Below are 17310 nucleotides of genomic sequence, written 5' to 3' on the forward strand. Positions count from 1 at the left end.
ATTAGGTTTGATAGCACTCCACACAAAATTGAGAGACCGCACCTAAGCTGTGCCCATGGGGCCTGGGAAAGGAGGGCAGCTGGAGGGGACAGAAGGCCGAGGGTGAGGAACTGTCCCTAGTGTCAAATGACGGGGAGCTCTGGACCCCCCAGATGACAGGTCACTGGCATATTTTATGGCAGGTAGAGGGGACCAAGAGAGCGGGTGTCTAAGAGTGTTGTAGTGACTGCTGTAGGGAGGGGGAAGCTGTGGAAAGACCTGGGAAGTGCAGTCTGGGGTCAGAGTTTGGGGAAGATGGGCCTCTGGGGTCTTAGCACCCAAGAACAGGGAGGGGTTTGAGGTTCCCACAGGCATAGCCGTAGGAGAGTTTCGGGGGCAATAATTATGTGACCCAGGACCCTTGACATCCCTGGGATCTTAGTGCAAGGGTGTAGAGGTTAGCAGAGCCTAGGATGCTGGGGTAGCGTTGGGGCGGGACCTGGTTAGTGCTATAGAGGCTTGGCTGGGTCTTGCTTGCCATTCCCTGATGAGGGCTCCAGAGAGTGACCACCTCCAGTGCCCTGTCCCCATAGGGCCTTCACTGGGGCCACCCCTAAGAGACTGGTGTAGAACAGCTCTCAGTCCACTGAGGATGGAAACCAGGAGACATGACCTCTTCTCAGAGCTGGGCCCAGGAGAGGAATCCAGGGGCAAGGGTGCCTGGAAGCCCTTCTAGTCCTGATCATGCTGTCCACTTTGCTTCTGAGCTGAGCCTGCCCCACACTTGCAAACCCACCACAGCTGTCCCAGGAGGACGAACGCCCCCACTCCATGGATTTGCGATCTGCCCCTAGAACTTCTCAGGCCCTGCATTGGCTACCTTCCCACCAGCCAATACATACCTGCCCCAAACCCACACCCTAAGAGGCCTCTTGAACCCTACCCTGACACCTCCTGATATCCACTGTTACCATCCAGTACCTTTGTAGGGACCTGGCCTCAGGCTCTGTGGCACCAAGTTTCTCAGAGTCAGCCAGACTCCCTATCCACACCCCATCTTCATCCTCCATCTCTGGCTTCATCCTCCATCCCTGGTTCCAGTGTCCCCCAAAGACAGGCCTCTGCAAGGAGGCTCCTCCGTCTCTAACATGGCCCTGCTGTTCTCCCCAGGAGTCCCTAGCCTGTCAGTCTAGCCACAGGACAGAGCCCCTCCCCAGGGCCACGACCATTCACACTGCTATTGGGCTTGGGAGACGATTCCTTGGGTCTCCCTTGCTAGGATCTCCCTGCCTTCCCACTCCAGACCCTCATGGACCCCACGACCCTCCAGGAACCTAGCTCTTCCCATTGCCTCATCAAACAGCTCCTCTGCAGCCCCCCCAGGACTGGTTACCCATTCTTGGCTCCCAAGTGCCCCACTCGCTACTCTACCATATTGGCCACACCGTGGCTTTGCACACAGCACCCCAGGCACCCCATCTGGAACTCACCCCAGTAGATATCACAGCATCAGCAGCTACCACTTTGCTCCTCTCTCTCCTACCCCAGCACACCCTTCTGGGCAGTTGTTTGCCCTCACCCCAGAATACACATGGTTGCTAGGCACAGGTGTGGTGTGTACTCCTGGTCCCTCTGAGGGATGCAGGTTCCTTGTTCATTGGTATTGAGTTGGTGGGGGCTGCTGCAGACTGGAGGTGAAAATACAGAGCTTGATTTTCTCAGGGATGTGAGGGATCAGGGAGTGGGAGGGGCTGCCTGCTCTAAGGCCTATCTGCCCCCCACCCCATGTACCCATCCAGCCTTCCCTCTCTGTTCTCCGTGGGTCTGGATCCTGATTTCATCCTCCCAGCCCAGTAGTCAGTCTGGGTTGGGTCCACCCAAACAACTCCATTTCAACCTAACTTCTGCAAAAACTTTGTTCCATAAAATAATCCTATCCTAACCAGGGGTCATGGCTGTAGTGTGTGGTCTGAGGACCATGACTCAGTGCAGCATAAGTGGGCTCCTTGTTTGTTTATGGGACCCTCTTGACCTGAAATTAACGTTCTGATGTGCACTGTGAACCCTCATGCCCTAAAGCATCTCCTGGGACTCAGCGCTCACAAGATGCAAAGAGGAGGACATCATTAGGCCAGAGGACTCCCGGAAAGGAGCCTGGCTTGGGTCTGACTGAGCTTGCCCCTTCCAGGCACAAGTCAGGTGTGCCTGCACTGCCCAGAGGCTCCTGTGGGACCCCAGCCCTAGGCAAGCTGTGGACACAGAAATCTAGGTTGGGGCTCTCATTTACCCTGTGTCCAACCTCAGGGCTTCCATGTTGATGAGGGAAGCACATTGGTACTTAGGTCACTAGTTGCTAAGATACGTCCTGCCAGACCGTCTTGGTTTGGATGCTCTTCTTGGGAACCTGCCTTCCTCTCCACCTGCTTCCTGCCCCTCCCTCTGCAGCTCCCCTGGCAGGTCAGTTCAGGTAGCCCACCTCACGTTCCCTGATGCCAGTCCTTGGCAGGGTCTGCACTAGTTGTTAAAGCCCCACACCCCTCTGCATTCAGGCCATTGTCTTTCAAGGGGAGCGCCTAAGCCAAGTGACACTCGGGAGAGGGAATTGCTTAAATAGTGTGAAGGAACATGGTTTCTGCAAAACACAGCGAGGTCGCCTTGTCCAGCCCCATGTGTTCTGTGCATACCGTGGCTCCCATGCAGATGGGGGCCTAGTTTGACTCAGGGAGCAGAGCTAGGTTGTAGGCACCAGATCTGGCCCTCCAGGCTGGGTACCACATGATCCTGAAACCACTGTAACAAGCTCGAACCCTGCTTGGCCTTGCAGACCCCAGCTCAGGACTTGTGGGAAGGAAATCTCAGCTGCATAGTCTTCTGGACACTCCCAGGGGCCCCAAACTTCACACCCCTTTAAGCCTGGGCTCTCTCTGTCTATGCAGAGATGTCCGTCCACTGCCATACCAGTGGGGACCTTGACCCTGAAAAGGATATGTCCATGTTTCACCTTGCCCACCCAGGGACCAGGAACTGCCATGTCTAGGGGTGTTAGGAGGAATTCTGGCCACACAGAGGCCCATCACAGGCCATGCAGGGGACTGCCTGAGCTCTGCAGTGGTCTCTGATTCTTCATTTACTCATCTGGAAAGTAGTTGCTTTGACAATTAAAAGGCCTCTCTGAGGGGACTGGAGAGATGGCTCAGCAGTTAAGAGCACTGGCTGTTCTTGCAGAAGACCCGGGTTCGAATCAGAACCCACATGGTGGCTAACAACCGTCTGTAACTCCAGTTCCAGGGGATCCGATGCCTTCTTCTGTTATCCACAGGCACTGCATGACGCAGGTGCACTTACATACATGCAGGCAATACACACATACACATAAAGTAAAAATAAATGAATAAATAAAATTTAAAAAGAGGCCCCTCTGAGGCCCTCAGTGGAGGGGCTGGCGCAAAAGGGCATATACTCAGCATCCCACCCTCCCCACCCCAGCCACCACACAGATTGCCCCACCAGCCTAACCCTGAGCCCTTCTCCAGGGCAGGCCATACTCGCATGTTCAGTGTAGGGAAGCCCAAGGCCAGGTTGCCTGGAGCTGGCAAGATAGAGGGGTACAACTTAGTCACCCAGGAAGCATCAGTGTCCAGCCCTGGCCTGTCCAGCCACAGGAAACTAAGGGGCAGGCCTGCTGGCAGGTAACCTGATAGAACCGTGAGCCCAGGCTTCCACACCCGGCTGGCTTATGGCAACCCAGTGGAGGGGCTGTTGGGCTGTCTTTAGCTTGCTTCGGTGCAATGCCACCAGCGGTCCACTGCTAGACATGGGGTCGCAGATGGGCCTAGGGTAGGCTTAGCACTGAGATAGAGCCAGAACTCTGCCTACCTCTTTTACTGTCTTGGACTGTGTGTGGGAGGGGAACGCAGCCTCCAAGCATCTGCCTCCACACTCGTATGGACACTTCTGTCCTTGGGGGAAGAGGCTGGGGTTCGTGGCTGGGATCCCTACTCCCCTCTGGACCTGATCCGAGTCCTCTTTGTTTCTCTGTTTCATTTTACTCTGATTTTAACGTGCAACAGAGGGAGAAGGGAGGGGGGCCAGGGAAGGGCTTCTGGTATCCCTAGAGTTGCCATCTGATCTACAGCTAGAAAACCCCTCTAATTCCTTTCCTCATTTTCCAGATACCCATAGGCCCACAAAGAGACGATGTCACTGTCCTGCTTGGTGTCACCTCAGGGCCACACATGGGATCTGTGACAGAATGTTGTGCACATGGCGGGGCTTAGCCTTCACATGTTGACCCTCACTATTGGGTACATGATTCAGACTCGTTCTGAACAGCATGGCCCTCCTCCTCCCCAAACACAGGCCACAGTCACACTGTGACACACCAACCCACACACAACAGCCAAGGCCCTTACAACACATCCCAGCTGCACACACGGGTTTTCACACAAATTCAGTCCATTTCTCCAGATCCCCTTTGGGGAGGGGCTCGCTTGTCCTTTGGCTGAAGGCAGGGCCCTGTTCTCACTGGGATCGTCACTCCCTGTGACCAGGGTGCGGGGCCTGCATGTGCCAGCACCCTGCAGTTCCGCTGTTTCTTTGGTTCTCAAGGATAGGCCCGGCTTCCACCTGCCTTGCATGCTGGACTGGCTACCCTGATACCCCCTTGCTCTGGGACCCTGCTTGGAGTCCATCTCATCCAAGAGTCCCATCTACTTTCCATATTGATGTCTCCACTCTGTCCCCAGGCTTCAGGTGGAAGATTTCAGCCTGGACTCTTCGTTCTCTCAGTACGTACTTCATAGGGGAGGGACTGTCTCAGGGACAGATGCGTCCTCACATCTCTGGGGAGCCAGGCCGCACAGATGAGGCTACTGTGCCCAGTGCCATAGGCCTGAAGCCAAGCAGGGGCTCAGTCAGTACTGCCGACCACCAGCACTCAGGACCAGCAGGTGCTTCTGGGTACTGGAGGCTGGGGCTGAGCACAGCATGATTAAGTGGTCCCCTGAGGAGGAATCTGGGAACAGGAAACAGGCTTCCCAGAGTTGGACGCCCCAGGCCAGTGGTAACTAGACCCTTAGCAGCAGCCAGATGTTAGGACGCAGACTTGCCACAGTGCCTTTACGGGAACAGGCATGCAGGTAACCCCAGAGTCCCTAGCCTCACCCGCTCTCTGTTGTCTGTATGGATCAAGGTCCCCAGAGCCAAGGGCTCTTCTAGGTGCCTCTTTACCTTCAGCCAAGAGCTGGGTTGAGTGATGGAGGCTTTGACTCTGGGGCACCCGGAAGCCCCTCAGCATACCCACTTCATGGGATCCGTGCCTTCCGTGATCCGTGTGGTCTCCAAGTGGGGCCTGGTTGATTGTTTCCATCGATTGACACTGCACCCGTTGGTAACCACCATTTGGTTGGCACTTTTGTAGCATATGGGGTGCTTCCCTCTCAGCACCCCACAGTTGTGGACCAGGTATCTGGGGACACAACATACACCTCCATCTCCAGCCTAGAGCCCTATGGTGGTAGTGGATAACAGAATATGCTGGGCAGAGTCACCTACCACATGCAGTGCTGTAGTGCTCCCCAGGCACCTGAGGAATCTCAGCCTCAGACATGCCAGGGTATGAACTTGCCTATGACTGCCCAAGGGCTGAGGCTGTGTCTGTCCATGCCGTCCCAGAGCCACCACTGGTCAGAGCAGATGTCCTTGGATCTTCAGGGAGCCCTCAGGGACCAGGGTGACTGCCTTGTTCAGGGACGGCCAGACCAGGGTCCTCTGTTAGCCTGAGAAGTCAGTAGGCACTTGCCCAGGCCATGTTGGACCCCCTTCTCTCAATTTCCTCGATGGAACTGGAGGACTCAGACTGGCCAGCCTGACTGCCCCCCTGCCCACAGGCTCTGTGGGGTGGAGCCTAGAACATTGTTGGGGCCCTCCAGGGGAGCTAGCCTGAGAAAGCTGTGAACCCCCATCTGGCCCATCAAGCTGGAACCAGAATCACAGGGGGTGCTACCATGGGGGCTCTGCTGACCAGCCTGCCAGGGATCATGAAGGTTTGAGGTTGGGGGGCATCAGGTATTTTCCCTTGCCTGACCTGCAGATGGTGGGGAGGGGGCACTGAGCAGGTGTCCCTGGCAGTCTGCTCCTAGGCCTTTCTCACCCATCTACCCAAGCAGCCAGCACCATGAATATGCCTTCTAGGTCCCCCAGGTAGGTCATGTGCTCTGCCTAGGCTCAGATTGCTGATTGGGCCTGGGCCCTTCTCATGTCTGTGAGCGTGGCTCATGTGTACAGCCAGCCCTTGGGTTTTCCCTGTGCTAACTTCAACAGTACAGGCCCGAGCTGGCTTTCTGGCTGCACTGACTTTAGCACGCATGCCAGCACTACTGGTTCTGGGTCCCACACCACCATCCCACTGTGCCCTCGCTCAGAGCACACCCCTGGGACACAGCAGGGCTCATCTCAACTTCACCATTGGTAAAGCAGCTGCCAGGCACTCTCGTGACAGTGATGCCGTGGGAAGCATGGGAGGCAACTTCCGTGCTTCTATCTCGAGTGAGGAAGCCCAGGTGGGGTTGGAGAGATGGCTCAGTGGTTGAGAGCAGTGGCTGCTCTTATAGATGACCTAGGTTCAGTTCCCAGCATCCACATGGCAGCTGACAACCATAGTAACTCCAGTTCCAGGGGATCTGACTCCCTCTGCTGACACTGTAGGACACCGGTGCCTTTACATACATATAGTATGTAAGCAATACACATGAAATAAAGTAAAAGAAAAGGAAGCCCAGGTGAAGGTGGGTGAGAGCCGGGGCCTGCATCTGTCTGGTTTCCCAGCAGGGGCTGGCGCTCAGTTCCCAGTCTACCTGCCAGGTCAGCACAGTTTCTGTGACTCCCAGGAAATTCATGCAGGGCGAAGGGTGCCTGTGAACAGAGGCTATAGATGTGGGCCACTCACATATTGTTCCTGTGCTCCTGTGAAATTCTGCCCAACATTGTCATTCATTAGAGCAGATCACACCTGCTGCCTTAGACACAGGTCAGTGTAAAATGGATAGTTTTAATCTCCTGTGTTGTGTGGTACTGGAGGAAGCAGGCGGCTGCAGTTCATTAAAAATTAAAAGGTAAAGGAGCCTGCATTGATTTCTTTGACATTACAGAGCTCTGACTTCATAGGGAGCCAGGCCCTATGGGTCCTTGTAGAGAATGCCTTCCCCCAATAGGCAGGCACTGCCCGTTGAGTACCTGGGGCTGTGCAGACGGGTATCAACAGCCTAATGGGCAGTTCTGCTGGGAGGTGGCTGTGTTCTGCCCGTGGGATGTCACTATTCAGGTCAGCCTGGGCATGGCATGGCTGCCCAAAGCTGGGGAACGATGCCAGCGAGGACAGAGTTGAGTGTCACAGAGTTGGCTGTTCACAGAGCAGCACGGTGGCCGTGGTGGCTTCTTAGTTTTCACAGGCAGTTGTGTTTTCTGAGCCCAGGGAGCTCCTGGGGCGACGATAAAAAGGGGTAGGAGTCAGCCCTGAGCATCCAGGACACTGGAGAGGGGCACGGAGTTTGATGTTGATGTGAGCATGGGGTGGTGGGTGGGAGTTCAGAGGATCTAGGGGCAGAAGACTGTCATGCACAGTTGGGAAGCAGGTCGAGTGGGTGTCCAGCAGGAATGTCCCATGAGGATGCCCCACTGTCTAATCAGAAGAGCAGGGGCACAGAGAGCCCAGGGCCATCCTTCCCTTGTTGGGATCCCTGGGAGGACTCAGTTGCAAGGAAGGTGCAGAGGTGCCTCCCCAGGGGGTCCTGGACTGCCTGCCCCGGCCAGAGGGTTAGGAGGCCTGACTAGTGGGTTAGCAATGGGGATTCTGCACAAGGGGTGTGTTGGTCCACAGGCTGGTGAGTAATCATGACAGAGACTGATTTCAGCTCACAGTCAAGTCCAAGGTCAAGGGCCCACATCTGGTAATGATCTTCTGGAGGGCAAACACCTAAGGTGGCCCTGGGCCCCACAAGGTGCGAATCAGAACACGTTTGCCTCTTCTGGTCCCCCTCTACCTATAAAGCCACCAGGACTGACTCTGTCCTGGAGACCTTACCCTAATCCTTTCCCACGTACCACAGCTGCGTTCAAGTCTCACCTTCCTACATCACAGGATTAAACTCTCAACACATGGCACCTTGAGGGCCACTCCGACTGTTCAAACGAGCAGGAATTAGTGGAGGCCAGAGAACAGCCGGCCTAGCCACTGGGGACTCTCCTGTGGCAGGTGGAATTTAGTGCCCGGGGCTGACACGTTACGGGACGCTCCAGGACCATCCTCGGGCTCTCATGTTTAGGGGTGCAGCTAGGGTGGAGGCAAATACGAGGGAGGGGAACTGTAGTCCAGCAGTAAGGCTGTGCCCTGTGCGCTGAGACAGCTGGAGGGAGACTGGGCCCCACATTACTTCGGCAAAAGCCTTGGCTACCTGCCAAGGGCCCTGTGGGGCTGAGGCCTGAGTGTGGGTGTAGGTGAGCAGGGTGGAAGGACCCCCCCCCACTTCAAGCCTTTGTTTTTGAGGAGGTGGGGTACAAAAAGGGAATGTGTGCTCATGCTTTTAGGACCCAGGTGGGTCATCTATCAGTGAGGAGAGGTGGGCCCTGGGCCCAGGCCTGAGGGGACTTCTCTGGCCCCATCCTACCCTGCTCCCCCATGCTCCTGGCCATTCAGCCCGACCATTTAGCCTCAGGCACAAAACAGCCTCCTCGGAGCCACATGTATAGAAGGGGCCTCTCCTGCCTGGGGCTCACAGTACCACATAAAAAGACTGCTGCGAGGCTGGAGAGATGGCACAGTGGTTAAGAGCACTGACTGCTCTAGCAGAGGACCCAGGTTTGATTCCCAGCACCCACATGGCGGGTGAGAACCATCCTTGACTCCAGTTCGAGGGGAATCCGAAGCCCTCTTCTGACCTCCCCGGCATTGCACGACATGGGTGTACTCACATACTTGCAGTACACCCATACACATAAAAATAAAATTTTAAAGGGTGAAGAACAGTAGAGAAAGACTCCCGACTTCACCCTTGGCCCCCACATGCTGTCACATGAGCGTGCATGTGTGGAAAAAAGCCATCAAGATCATTAGAAGTCAGGAAAGTCTGAGAAATTGTCATAGTCTGAGGCTAATGGGGAGATATGACAAAATGTGATGTGATCTCCTGCATGGGATTTTGGCACACGAAAAGAGCATTAGGGGCCAGGGGATGTAACTTAATTGATACTTACCTAGGATACAAGAAGCCCTGGGTTTGATCCCCAGCACCTCATAAACCAGTTGTGGTGGTGCATGGCTTTTGTTTTATATATACATATGTATATATATGAAATTGCCACGGTATAGTAAGGTACAGGTATACACTACAGCACAGTTGTACAGTGTGGTACACCAGGGCACCGTAGGGTACAAAGGTTGCTGGTGTTTGTGGTATTGTAGGGGTGCCTGCCAGAGTACAGTGGTATGTGCTGGGCAGAGTGGGTATGCTGGATAAATTGGGGTGCAGAGCTGTACTAGATGCAATGCGGTGTGCTGGGGTATACCAGCTTAGCACTGGGTTGACCCCCGCTTTCCTGTGAGAAGTTCGGTGAGCTGCCCAGTCCAGAGGAAACCCGTTTGTGGACTGTGCTGAGCCTTGTCTCAGGCAAGACTCCCTCAGAACCACTGTAATCCAGGCCTCTCCCCAGCCCACAACGGCACATGGCAAAGGCTGCTGTGCACTTTGTATCCTACTCTTGCTTTGTGTCTACCATGCTTTAGGGGATGGTGACTATTTCTTTAATACTACTGCATTTATTGTGTATAGGGGTAGGTGTGTATGCACGTGGAGGTTAGTGGACAACTTCTGGAAGTTGGTTCTCTTCTAGGGATCAACCTCAGGTCATCAGGCTTGGTGGCAAGCCCCTTTGCTCAACTGAGCCATCTTGCCAACCTAATAGTGACTAGTTTAAACGCTTTTTGGGCTATTGGAGCGGTCAGTCTGAGCCAGGCACTAACATCAGACTCTCCAAGTGCCTTGTTAGAACCAGTGTTTCTCAGAGGGGAGTGATGCTCACAACCAACCCACCCTGGGCTCTGAGGCCCCTTCCCCAGTGGATCACAGCAAGAGGAGAGGAATGGAAACAGGGATCTAGGCTGGTGTTTGCTTCCTTTGCCTACATCCAAGTGGTGGCCTTCCCTGTGCAGCCCTGCAGGATCCCTCCAGGCAGCAGGACGTAGCTACAGAGTGCTGTTCCTCTGCCTTCCTTCCCTGTTGTGACCCTGCACTGCCTGTGGGCCCCAGTACTGTGTCCTGCCTCATTCCAACCTGAGGGCGTCTCAGCCTGTTGAGGAGTGTTGAGGTTACGCTAGAAGGAGCCGGGTGTCTAGGGAGGCCTGTGTTTGTCACGGCGAGCCATGGACCATTCAAGGAGAAATACTAAAGAATGACCACACCCACTACCAAAGTCCAAGCTCCACGCTTGTCGGTGCTGATGTTTTCATCTCCTGCCTCAGGGTAGGGGTGGAGGGTAGGGTGCAGGACCGTGTCTGAGGCTGGAGCATGCACAGCAGCACTTGGCCATCCTTGGCTGCCGTGATTCCCAGTGTAACATGACTTCGTGGGTGTGGTAATGTGGTATCGGTGAGCACGGGTGCTCACCTGCTCCTCATCCTGGGTGACTCCCGAAGAGGTCACTGTGGTCCGGTCTCAACACCTTGGGAGTACAGGCAGGGTGTGTGAGGGCAAAGGAGTTCTGGGGACTGATGGCCAAGTTCTCAGGCTGGCCGGAAGGAAAGTGCATGGGTGACCACTTCTGCCATCCCATCTTGTCTGACCATCCTTCAGTCTGCAATGAATGGAGGTCTCAGAATACAGATACTAGAGGCCACTAGGCGTAATGGCTGACCATCAGCTCCTGGACATTTTACTGGGAAGGTTTGAGCACCCAATGTCAATAGTGCCATACATGCTGCAGCCCTGGCCTCCTCAGAGCCTAGAAGGGCTGTGGATACTGAGCAGATGGTAACCAGGTGTGTCAAGCAGAGGCCCTGGGAGGACCGAGGTCTACTTTGGACACAGGCCCTGCTGGTCTGAGGTAGGGAAGTTGTCCCTCCCAAATTCCTCTGTCCTCTCTGCTCCTGCAGTTTGGAATAACTCAAACTCAGTTGGGCTCTGGGCTCTGGCCCTGCCTTGGGCCAGAGCCCCGTGGCCCCAAGCCTCAGCCCCCTTTCCTCCCCCAGGGTTCAGGTGGAGTTCTATGTCAACGAGAACACCTTCAAAGAGCGCCTCAAGCTGTTCTTCATAAAAAACCAAAGATCCAGTGAGTGGTGGGCCTAGGATGCTCTGGGAGGGGAGGGATGGGGGGGTAACCCAAGGAGATGTCTCAGCCACATGGGCACAAGGGACAGGGCATCTCAGCTTCCCAATGTCTAGAGTAACCTGTGGACATGGCCTCCCTCCCGAACTGGGCCAAGCCATCCACAAGAGCCAGCCAGGTGTCCTCCCCACTACCACCCCAGCTCCTCCACCCTGGGGGTTCCCACCTCTATGCTTTCCCCTCTCTCTGAAGACCCCCTGTTCCTTCCCAACTTCAGGCTGACCCACCTGAGTTGTAAAAAGGGACTTGGAAGTTAGGCTATGGCTTCAAGTCCCCCAGTCAGTTTCCATGACTGGAGTGCTTAAGGAAATCCCTGTACCCTGAGCCCCAGCACCCCGGGCCTCAGTATCTCACCTGTACAGTAGTGGGATGGGTCCTGGCGGGGTGGGGGTGGGGGCTGGTGCAGATGTATCTGTTCTTCTCTCTGCCTAGAATATGAGTGTGAGTTGGGGGCCAATGCAGGGCCGCCCCAGGAAGGAGCTGTTAGAGAGACCCCAGCAGAATGGGTGGGCCTGCTCCTTGACACCCCTACCCTGATGCCACCTCCCTACAGGTCTGAGGATCCGGTTGTTCAACTTCTCCCTCAAGCTCCTCACCTGCCTTCTCTACATCGTCCGCGTCCTACTGGACAATCCAGACCAGGGCATCGGATGGTGGGTGGCCTGTAGAGCTGGGGTCCTGAGGCTCAGCTTTCCCACTGAGTCCCAATGGCATTACAGAGGCCCATGTGGGAGACTGGAGCAGGCGCCTCCCAAGAAGCCCTGTAACCGGAGCCTTGGGAACCTTTCCTTCCTCCATTGTGACTCCCAGAGCCATGCCCAGGATGCCACCCAGGCTCCTGCTGACTGGGTTATAACATAAGAGGGGTTTCCAATGTGGTGCTGCACATACAACTGGACCCAGAAGGTCTAGGGCAAAGCTGGAGGGTCCAGGAGTCACCTGTGTGGGTGGGTTTGCAGTTTGCTTCAGCCCCTGAAAGTCCAGTTGGGACCACCTGGCCCTTGTGTGACAGGTGTGGTCCTCTGAGTTTCCGGAGAGTCCACCTGCCCCTCTGGCCCTGAGTCCTGCTCCTTGGTCACTTATACCATAGCATGTATGCTACAACCATGTGGAAGAAGAAGGATTGCTGCCACGTGTCCTTGCAGGAGCCCATCAGATGGGGCTGTGAACTTCCTCTGAAATCTCTGTGGGCCGCCTCTGCCTTGACTGCTTAGAGAAGTCAGTGGCATTTCCCAGCCCAGATCCTTCAGGGACATCATTGAGTCTCTGGAAGCTGCCTTGGTGAGCCTCTGGCTCATTTCTGGGCTGGCCCAGCGGCCCTCTGCTAGGGTTGTCTTGAATTGTGTCCTGGTAGATATTGGCTCTATGTTCCCTGGGGTTCAGAAGCTGGGCTCTGGGTTTCCTGAATGCCTGTCAGTTCTGGCTCCTACTCGGCCCCTTTTGCTTCTCTCCACTCTCTGAGGTGGCACTATTCACCCTAAGTCTGAGTTCTGCATCCATCATGCCCTGGCTTCCTGAATCCCTCTGAGGATGCTGTCCCTGGCCCTTTCCCTTGTTAATTACCTCTTCCCTTGAGCTCATGTTACATGTGGTTTGCACACAATTTGGGCAAATATGTGGCTACATTTGCAAGGGGGCTCAGACGCCACAGGACTCTGCAGTCAGGGCCCGGAGTGTAAGTAACACTTCTGGGCCATCTGGACTTTGCCAACATTGACTCTTCTCTTTGGCTTCTCAGAGCAGGCTCTTTCTGGATTGCTAGGGTCTTGGAAACAACCAAGCAGGAGGCTAGACCCTGGACCCCGTGTGCAAACTTTACTGAATTCTCTTTTTTTTTCTGTTACCCACTTTCATGGGAGACTAGGATTTCCAGACCAGAAAAACCCTTACTTGTTATCGAGAACAAATCTCCCATCACTGTTCAGGGCAGAGGAGGGAAAAACTCTGTAGTGGTTCGAGGAGGACAGAGTCTATACTGATTCTCAAAACACTTGTCTCACTTTGTCCCACATTCTCTAAGCCTCAGGGTCTCCGGACCTTCTGATTCCACCTCTCCAGAGGACCCACCTCTATTGAATTCATCCCACCATAGTGAGTGGGACTGTGGGTACACGATAGATGGATGGGTTACCGTTGGGTCATTGTTGGATAGGTGGATGATGATGGGTAGTAGTTGTGAAGAAGGTTGTGTAGTTGTATCAATAGATGAGATGTTGAGTAGATACTGGATAAGAGAACACACGTGTGAATCACAGATCAGATGATGACCGTTAGATGGATGCATGGACTGTGATGAGGTACTGGATGGATAGATGTTGAATAAAATGATGGGAAGGAGGGAGGGGGATGGCAGGATGGGACACCTAGAGACTCCTGTGGGTACTGAGTGCAGGAACCCCAATAAAGCTCAGGTGGAAAGTAGGTCAGTGAGATAGGAGGGAACCAGAGCTGCCCAACTCTGGGCTCTGTGAGCGCTGAGGCCCCCAAGATCTGACTCAGGTGCCAGTTATGGTCTGGAGCAGAGCAAGCATGTTGGCTGTGCCCTGCCTCCTCCCATCAGCTGGTTCTAAGAGGTTTAAAGATGCTCATCTCCAAGTGGCTTAGGGATGAGGTCGTCGAGTCAGAGCCACCTCAGGATGAGGGTTTTCTCTGTCTCTCCAGCACTGACCAGCCCTGTCAAGGCAGCTCCAGCTGCTGGAGGGTCTGAGTATCCACACTGGATCATCTGTGTCCATGCAGGCCCCCTCCCCAGAGCTTGTCATCAGCACAGACGAGAGCCCCTACTTTCCTCTGGGCAGCATCTCACTGTGGGGCTGGATCCTCCAAACGGGGACATGTTCTCCATGCTTCTTGGTTAGAGAGCTTTGTTGCATGGTCACTGCAGGCCAGGAAGTCCCCGTGTGCTCAAGTGTTAGAGCACCAGCTCCATTTGGGACGTAGGGTCGTCCCTGGGTGGGCAAGTTGGGTACCCTTTCCATGTACCCTGAGCCCTTAACGGCCCTGGAAAAGATCCTTGGTGTTGGCACTTGGCGGGGAGGCCTGTGGCTGGGTCAGTGCCTGTGTCTCTTCACAGCTGGGGCTGCATGAAGTATAATTACACCTTCAATGGCTCATCCTCGGAGTTCCATTGGTGAGTTCTCTCCTGACTCCCAATTGCCAGACAGCTCTGGGCTACGGTGAGGGTGGGGGTGGACAGGATGGTGGATGGGGGTTCAACTGTGTAGTACAAGTGTGTGTGTTGGAGGGGTGATTCCCAGCCTCAGAGCCACTAAGTTCCCTGGGACATGTTCACCTGCACCCCTGAAGCCCGGGTGGGGTCAGTGCTGGGAATGCCCCCCTCAGGGGAGCAGTTGAGAGCTATAACAAATGTCATTTCCTAACCCTCCACGTCTGGCCATGGGCTCCCGCTGCCTTGGTACCAACTCTTCCTGAGCCCTGCTTGGAGGAGCCTGTGGAGTGGGTGCCAAGCCGTTGTGGCCCTGCCCCAGGCTCACCTCCTTCTTTTCCCAGGGCCCCCATCCTGTGGGTGGAGAGGAAGATGGCTCTGTGGGTGATCCAGGTGAGTGCCAACCTGACTTTCCTCCCCCAACAGTGGGGGCTGCTCACAAAGGCCAGGTACTTAAAGCACACCGGCGCTTGATAAGCAGGGGGCCCCGAGCTCAGTAAGTAAGCAGGAGATCCAGGCTAGGTAGTAGGAAACCCAGGCTAGGTAAGGAGGAGACCTAGGCTCAATAAACAGGGGACTGGGACTCAGGTTCAGTAAATGAAGACCCAGGCTCAGTAAGGAGGAGAACCAGGTTCAATAAGCAGGGGACTCAGGCTTAGTAGATAATGATCCAGGCTCAGTGAGGATGAGGCCCATACTCAATAAGTAGGGGACCCAGACCACATAAGGAGGAGGCCCAGGCTCAGTAAGCAGTAGACGAAGGCCTAGCAACTTTTACAAATTTGCCAGAGACTGCTGAGACCATACTGTCACCATTCGTCAATTAGAACCTCTCCTTCCTGCTGACTTGCTCGGTCCTTGCAGAAATGGGGTTAGGTGACCCAGGCCAGCTTCTGATGGGTGTTTCACAGCCTTGTCACTGAGTGAGTGGTACCGGCTCATGACTGAATGCAGTGCCACCACCAAGGGCTAAAGAGGCCTGGGTCTCCACCTGGAGGGTCCCACGGGACTCATGGATGCCTGTATTAGGAGGAAGGTCCAGCCCTGCCAACACTGCCAGGTCCCCACCCTTCCCATCTCACCTCCACCCCCTGGAGTAATTTCAATGTGCTCTTTAAACCTGCCCCTCCTGCCTCATCTGCCCTGTCTCTGCACAGAATGCCTCAGTAGGGCACAGACAGTCCAGGCTGCCTTCCACCACACCCTGGGACCAGTTAAGACCACCTTGATGCAGCGCTGAGAGTATGGTAGCCCTGTACACACACATGCATGCACACACACACTCATAGGCACCAACATGCCCAGCTTTGTGAGGACCCTGCTTGCTGAGTCCCTTGAAGCCCTGCCCCCAGCCTCCTGATCTGCTCCAAGTCTCTCTGCTCTTAGGTCATTGTGGCCACAATAAGCTTCCTGGAGACCATGCTCCTCATTTACCTCAGCTACAAAGTGAGTCCCTCCCTGTGGCTACCCCACCCTCTCTCTCCATGGCCCCTCCAATAAGCAGAGGACCCAGGCTCAGTAAACAGGGAATTGGTGTTCAGTTGCTCCCCGACCCCAAGAAACCCTTCCCTCAGTCCTCACCTGCCCTTCCCAGCTCTCCTGCCCCAACGTTATTCTCTGACCTCAGGGTCTGCCTGTGGCCCTGCCCCTGTCCCCTCCCTGGCTCTGAAGTCCCTCTGTTCCCCAGGGCAACATCTGGGAGCAGATTTTCCAAGTGTCTTTCATCCTGGAGATGATCAACACGCTGCCCTTCATCATCACGGTGGGTGAGCCCCAGCCCCAGTCACCACTGCCCAAGCCCATGCTTGACCTGTGCCTTCACCCCCCACCCCACAGGTCTTCTGGCCGCCTCTACGGAATCTGTTCATCCCTGTGTTTCTCAACTGTTGGCTGGCCAAGTACGCGCTGGAGAACATGATCGTGAGTGAAGCCTGGCCTCTGCCAGCCCCACAAGGGCAACTTCCCCACCTGCTGGCGGAATCAGGCAGTTGCCAGGAGACCGAGTGAAAGGCAGAAACCTTGTCCCTGTCCCTGCCGGCCTCTTTCTGTGAAGACAGCTTTTCCCGACCAGAGCTGGGGAGGTGGAACAGAGTGCAGATGTGAGCAAGCCCAGCCAGGAGGACTGGGCCATGGGCACGCAGGCTGTTTCTACAGTCCTCCTCCTGCTGGTGTCCAAGTGATTTCCATCCTAAATGAATGAAGGCCAAGCTGATAACTGTCTCTCTGGTGTCTCGCTGCCTCTTGGTCATCAGGCCCCTGGAATCAGCCTTGTTCTGATTGCACAGGGGGTGTTAGTGATCTGGAGTCAAAGCTGCTGGCACTTTTTGCTCCTCTGGTCTCACCCCAGGGCATGGCCCATCCTGAGACCAAGCTGAGTTCAGGGTGATCTGTGCAGGGCAAGGTTGCCTATGGACCCTCTCCTGGGATATAAATGTGGCCAGGCCTCTGCTTGCTAATACGTGCAGGGTGGGCGTTGGTCCTTGGATCCTGCCCTCTGATGGCCACGTCCTCTGCAGAACGACTTCCACCGAGCCATCCTACGTACACAATCAGCCATGTTCAACCAGGTGCTCATCCTCTTCTGCACCCTGCTATGCCTCGTCTTCACGGGGTGAGTGCCCTGGACATCACACAGTCTCATCGGGTGGCCAGGGATAGCCCGTTCCTTGGGCAGACCTAGAGCCTGGAGGACAGGCCAAGGGGTGGACAGATGGGGCATAGAGTTGACTATAGAGCCTTACTCCAAAGTCTCATGTCCAGGATTCAGAGTCAGGAGGCCCCCGTGTCGG

At 55.2% G+C, this 17310-nt stretch overlaps 1 protein-coding gene across 5 annotated transcripts in view; it reads left to right on the forward strand.

The window, feature by feature from the left end:
• The window catches only part of Kcnt1 (potassium sodium-activated channel subfamily T member 1), an 82114-nt gene that overhangs the window by 36134 nt on the left and 28670 nt on the right, over positions 1 to 17310 (forward strand). For 3 of the 5 annotated variants that reach the window (XM_017800305.1, XM_008841927.2, XM_017800308.1), the window contains 8 exons: positions 11219 to 11298; positions 11909 to 12008; positions 14429 to 14485; positions 14866 to 14914; positions 15908 to 15967; positions 16209 to 16283; positions 16358 to 16441; positions 17038 to 17132. In XM_017800305.1, coding sequence (XP_017655794.1) covers positions 11219 to 11298; positions 11909 to 12008; positions 14429 to 14485; positions 14866 to 14914; positions 15908 to 15967; positions 16209 to 16283; positions 16358 to 16441; positions 17038 to 17132 — 600 coding nt within the window. Of the gene's footprint in view, positions 1 to 4724; positions 4767 to 11218; positions 11299 to 11908; positions 12009 to 14428; positions 14486 to 14865; positions 14915 to 15907; positions 15968 to 16208; positions 16284 to 16357; positions 16442 to 17037; positions 17133 to 17310 lie in introns of all 5 variants that reach the window. The other 2 variants (XM_017800306.1, XM_017800307.1) reach the window with 1 other exon arrangement.

The sequence above is a fragment of the Nannospalax galili genome, unplaced genomic scaffold, assembly GCF_000622305.1.
Source record: "Nannospalax galili isolate Female #2095 unplaced genomic scaffold, S.galili_v1.0 scaffold1421, whole genome shotgun sequence".
Lineage (NCBI taxonomy): Eukaryota > Metazoa > Chordata > Mammalia > Rodentia > Spalacidae > Nannospalax > Nannospalax galili.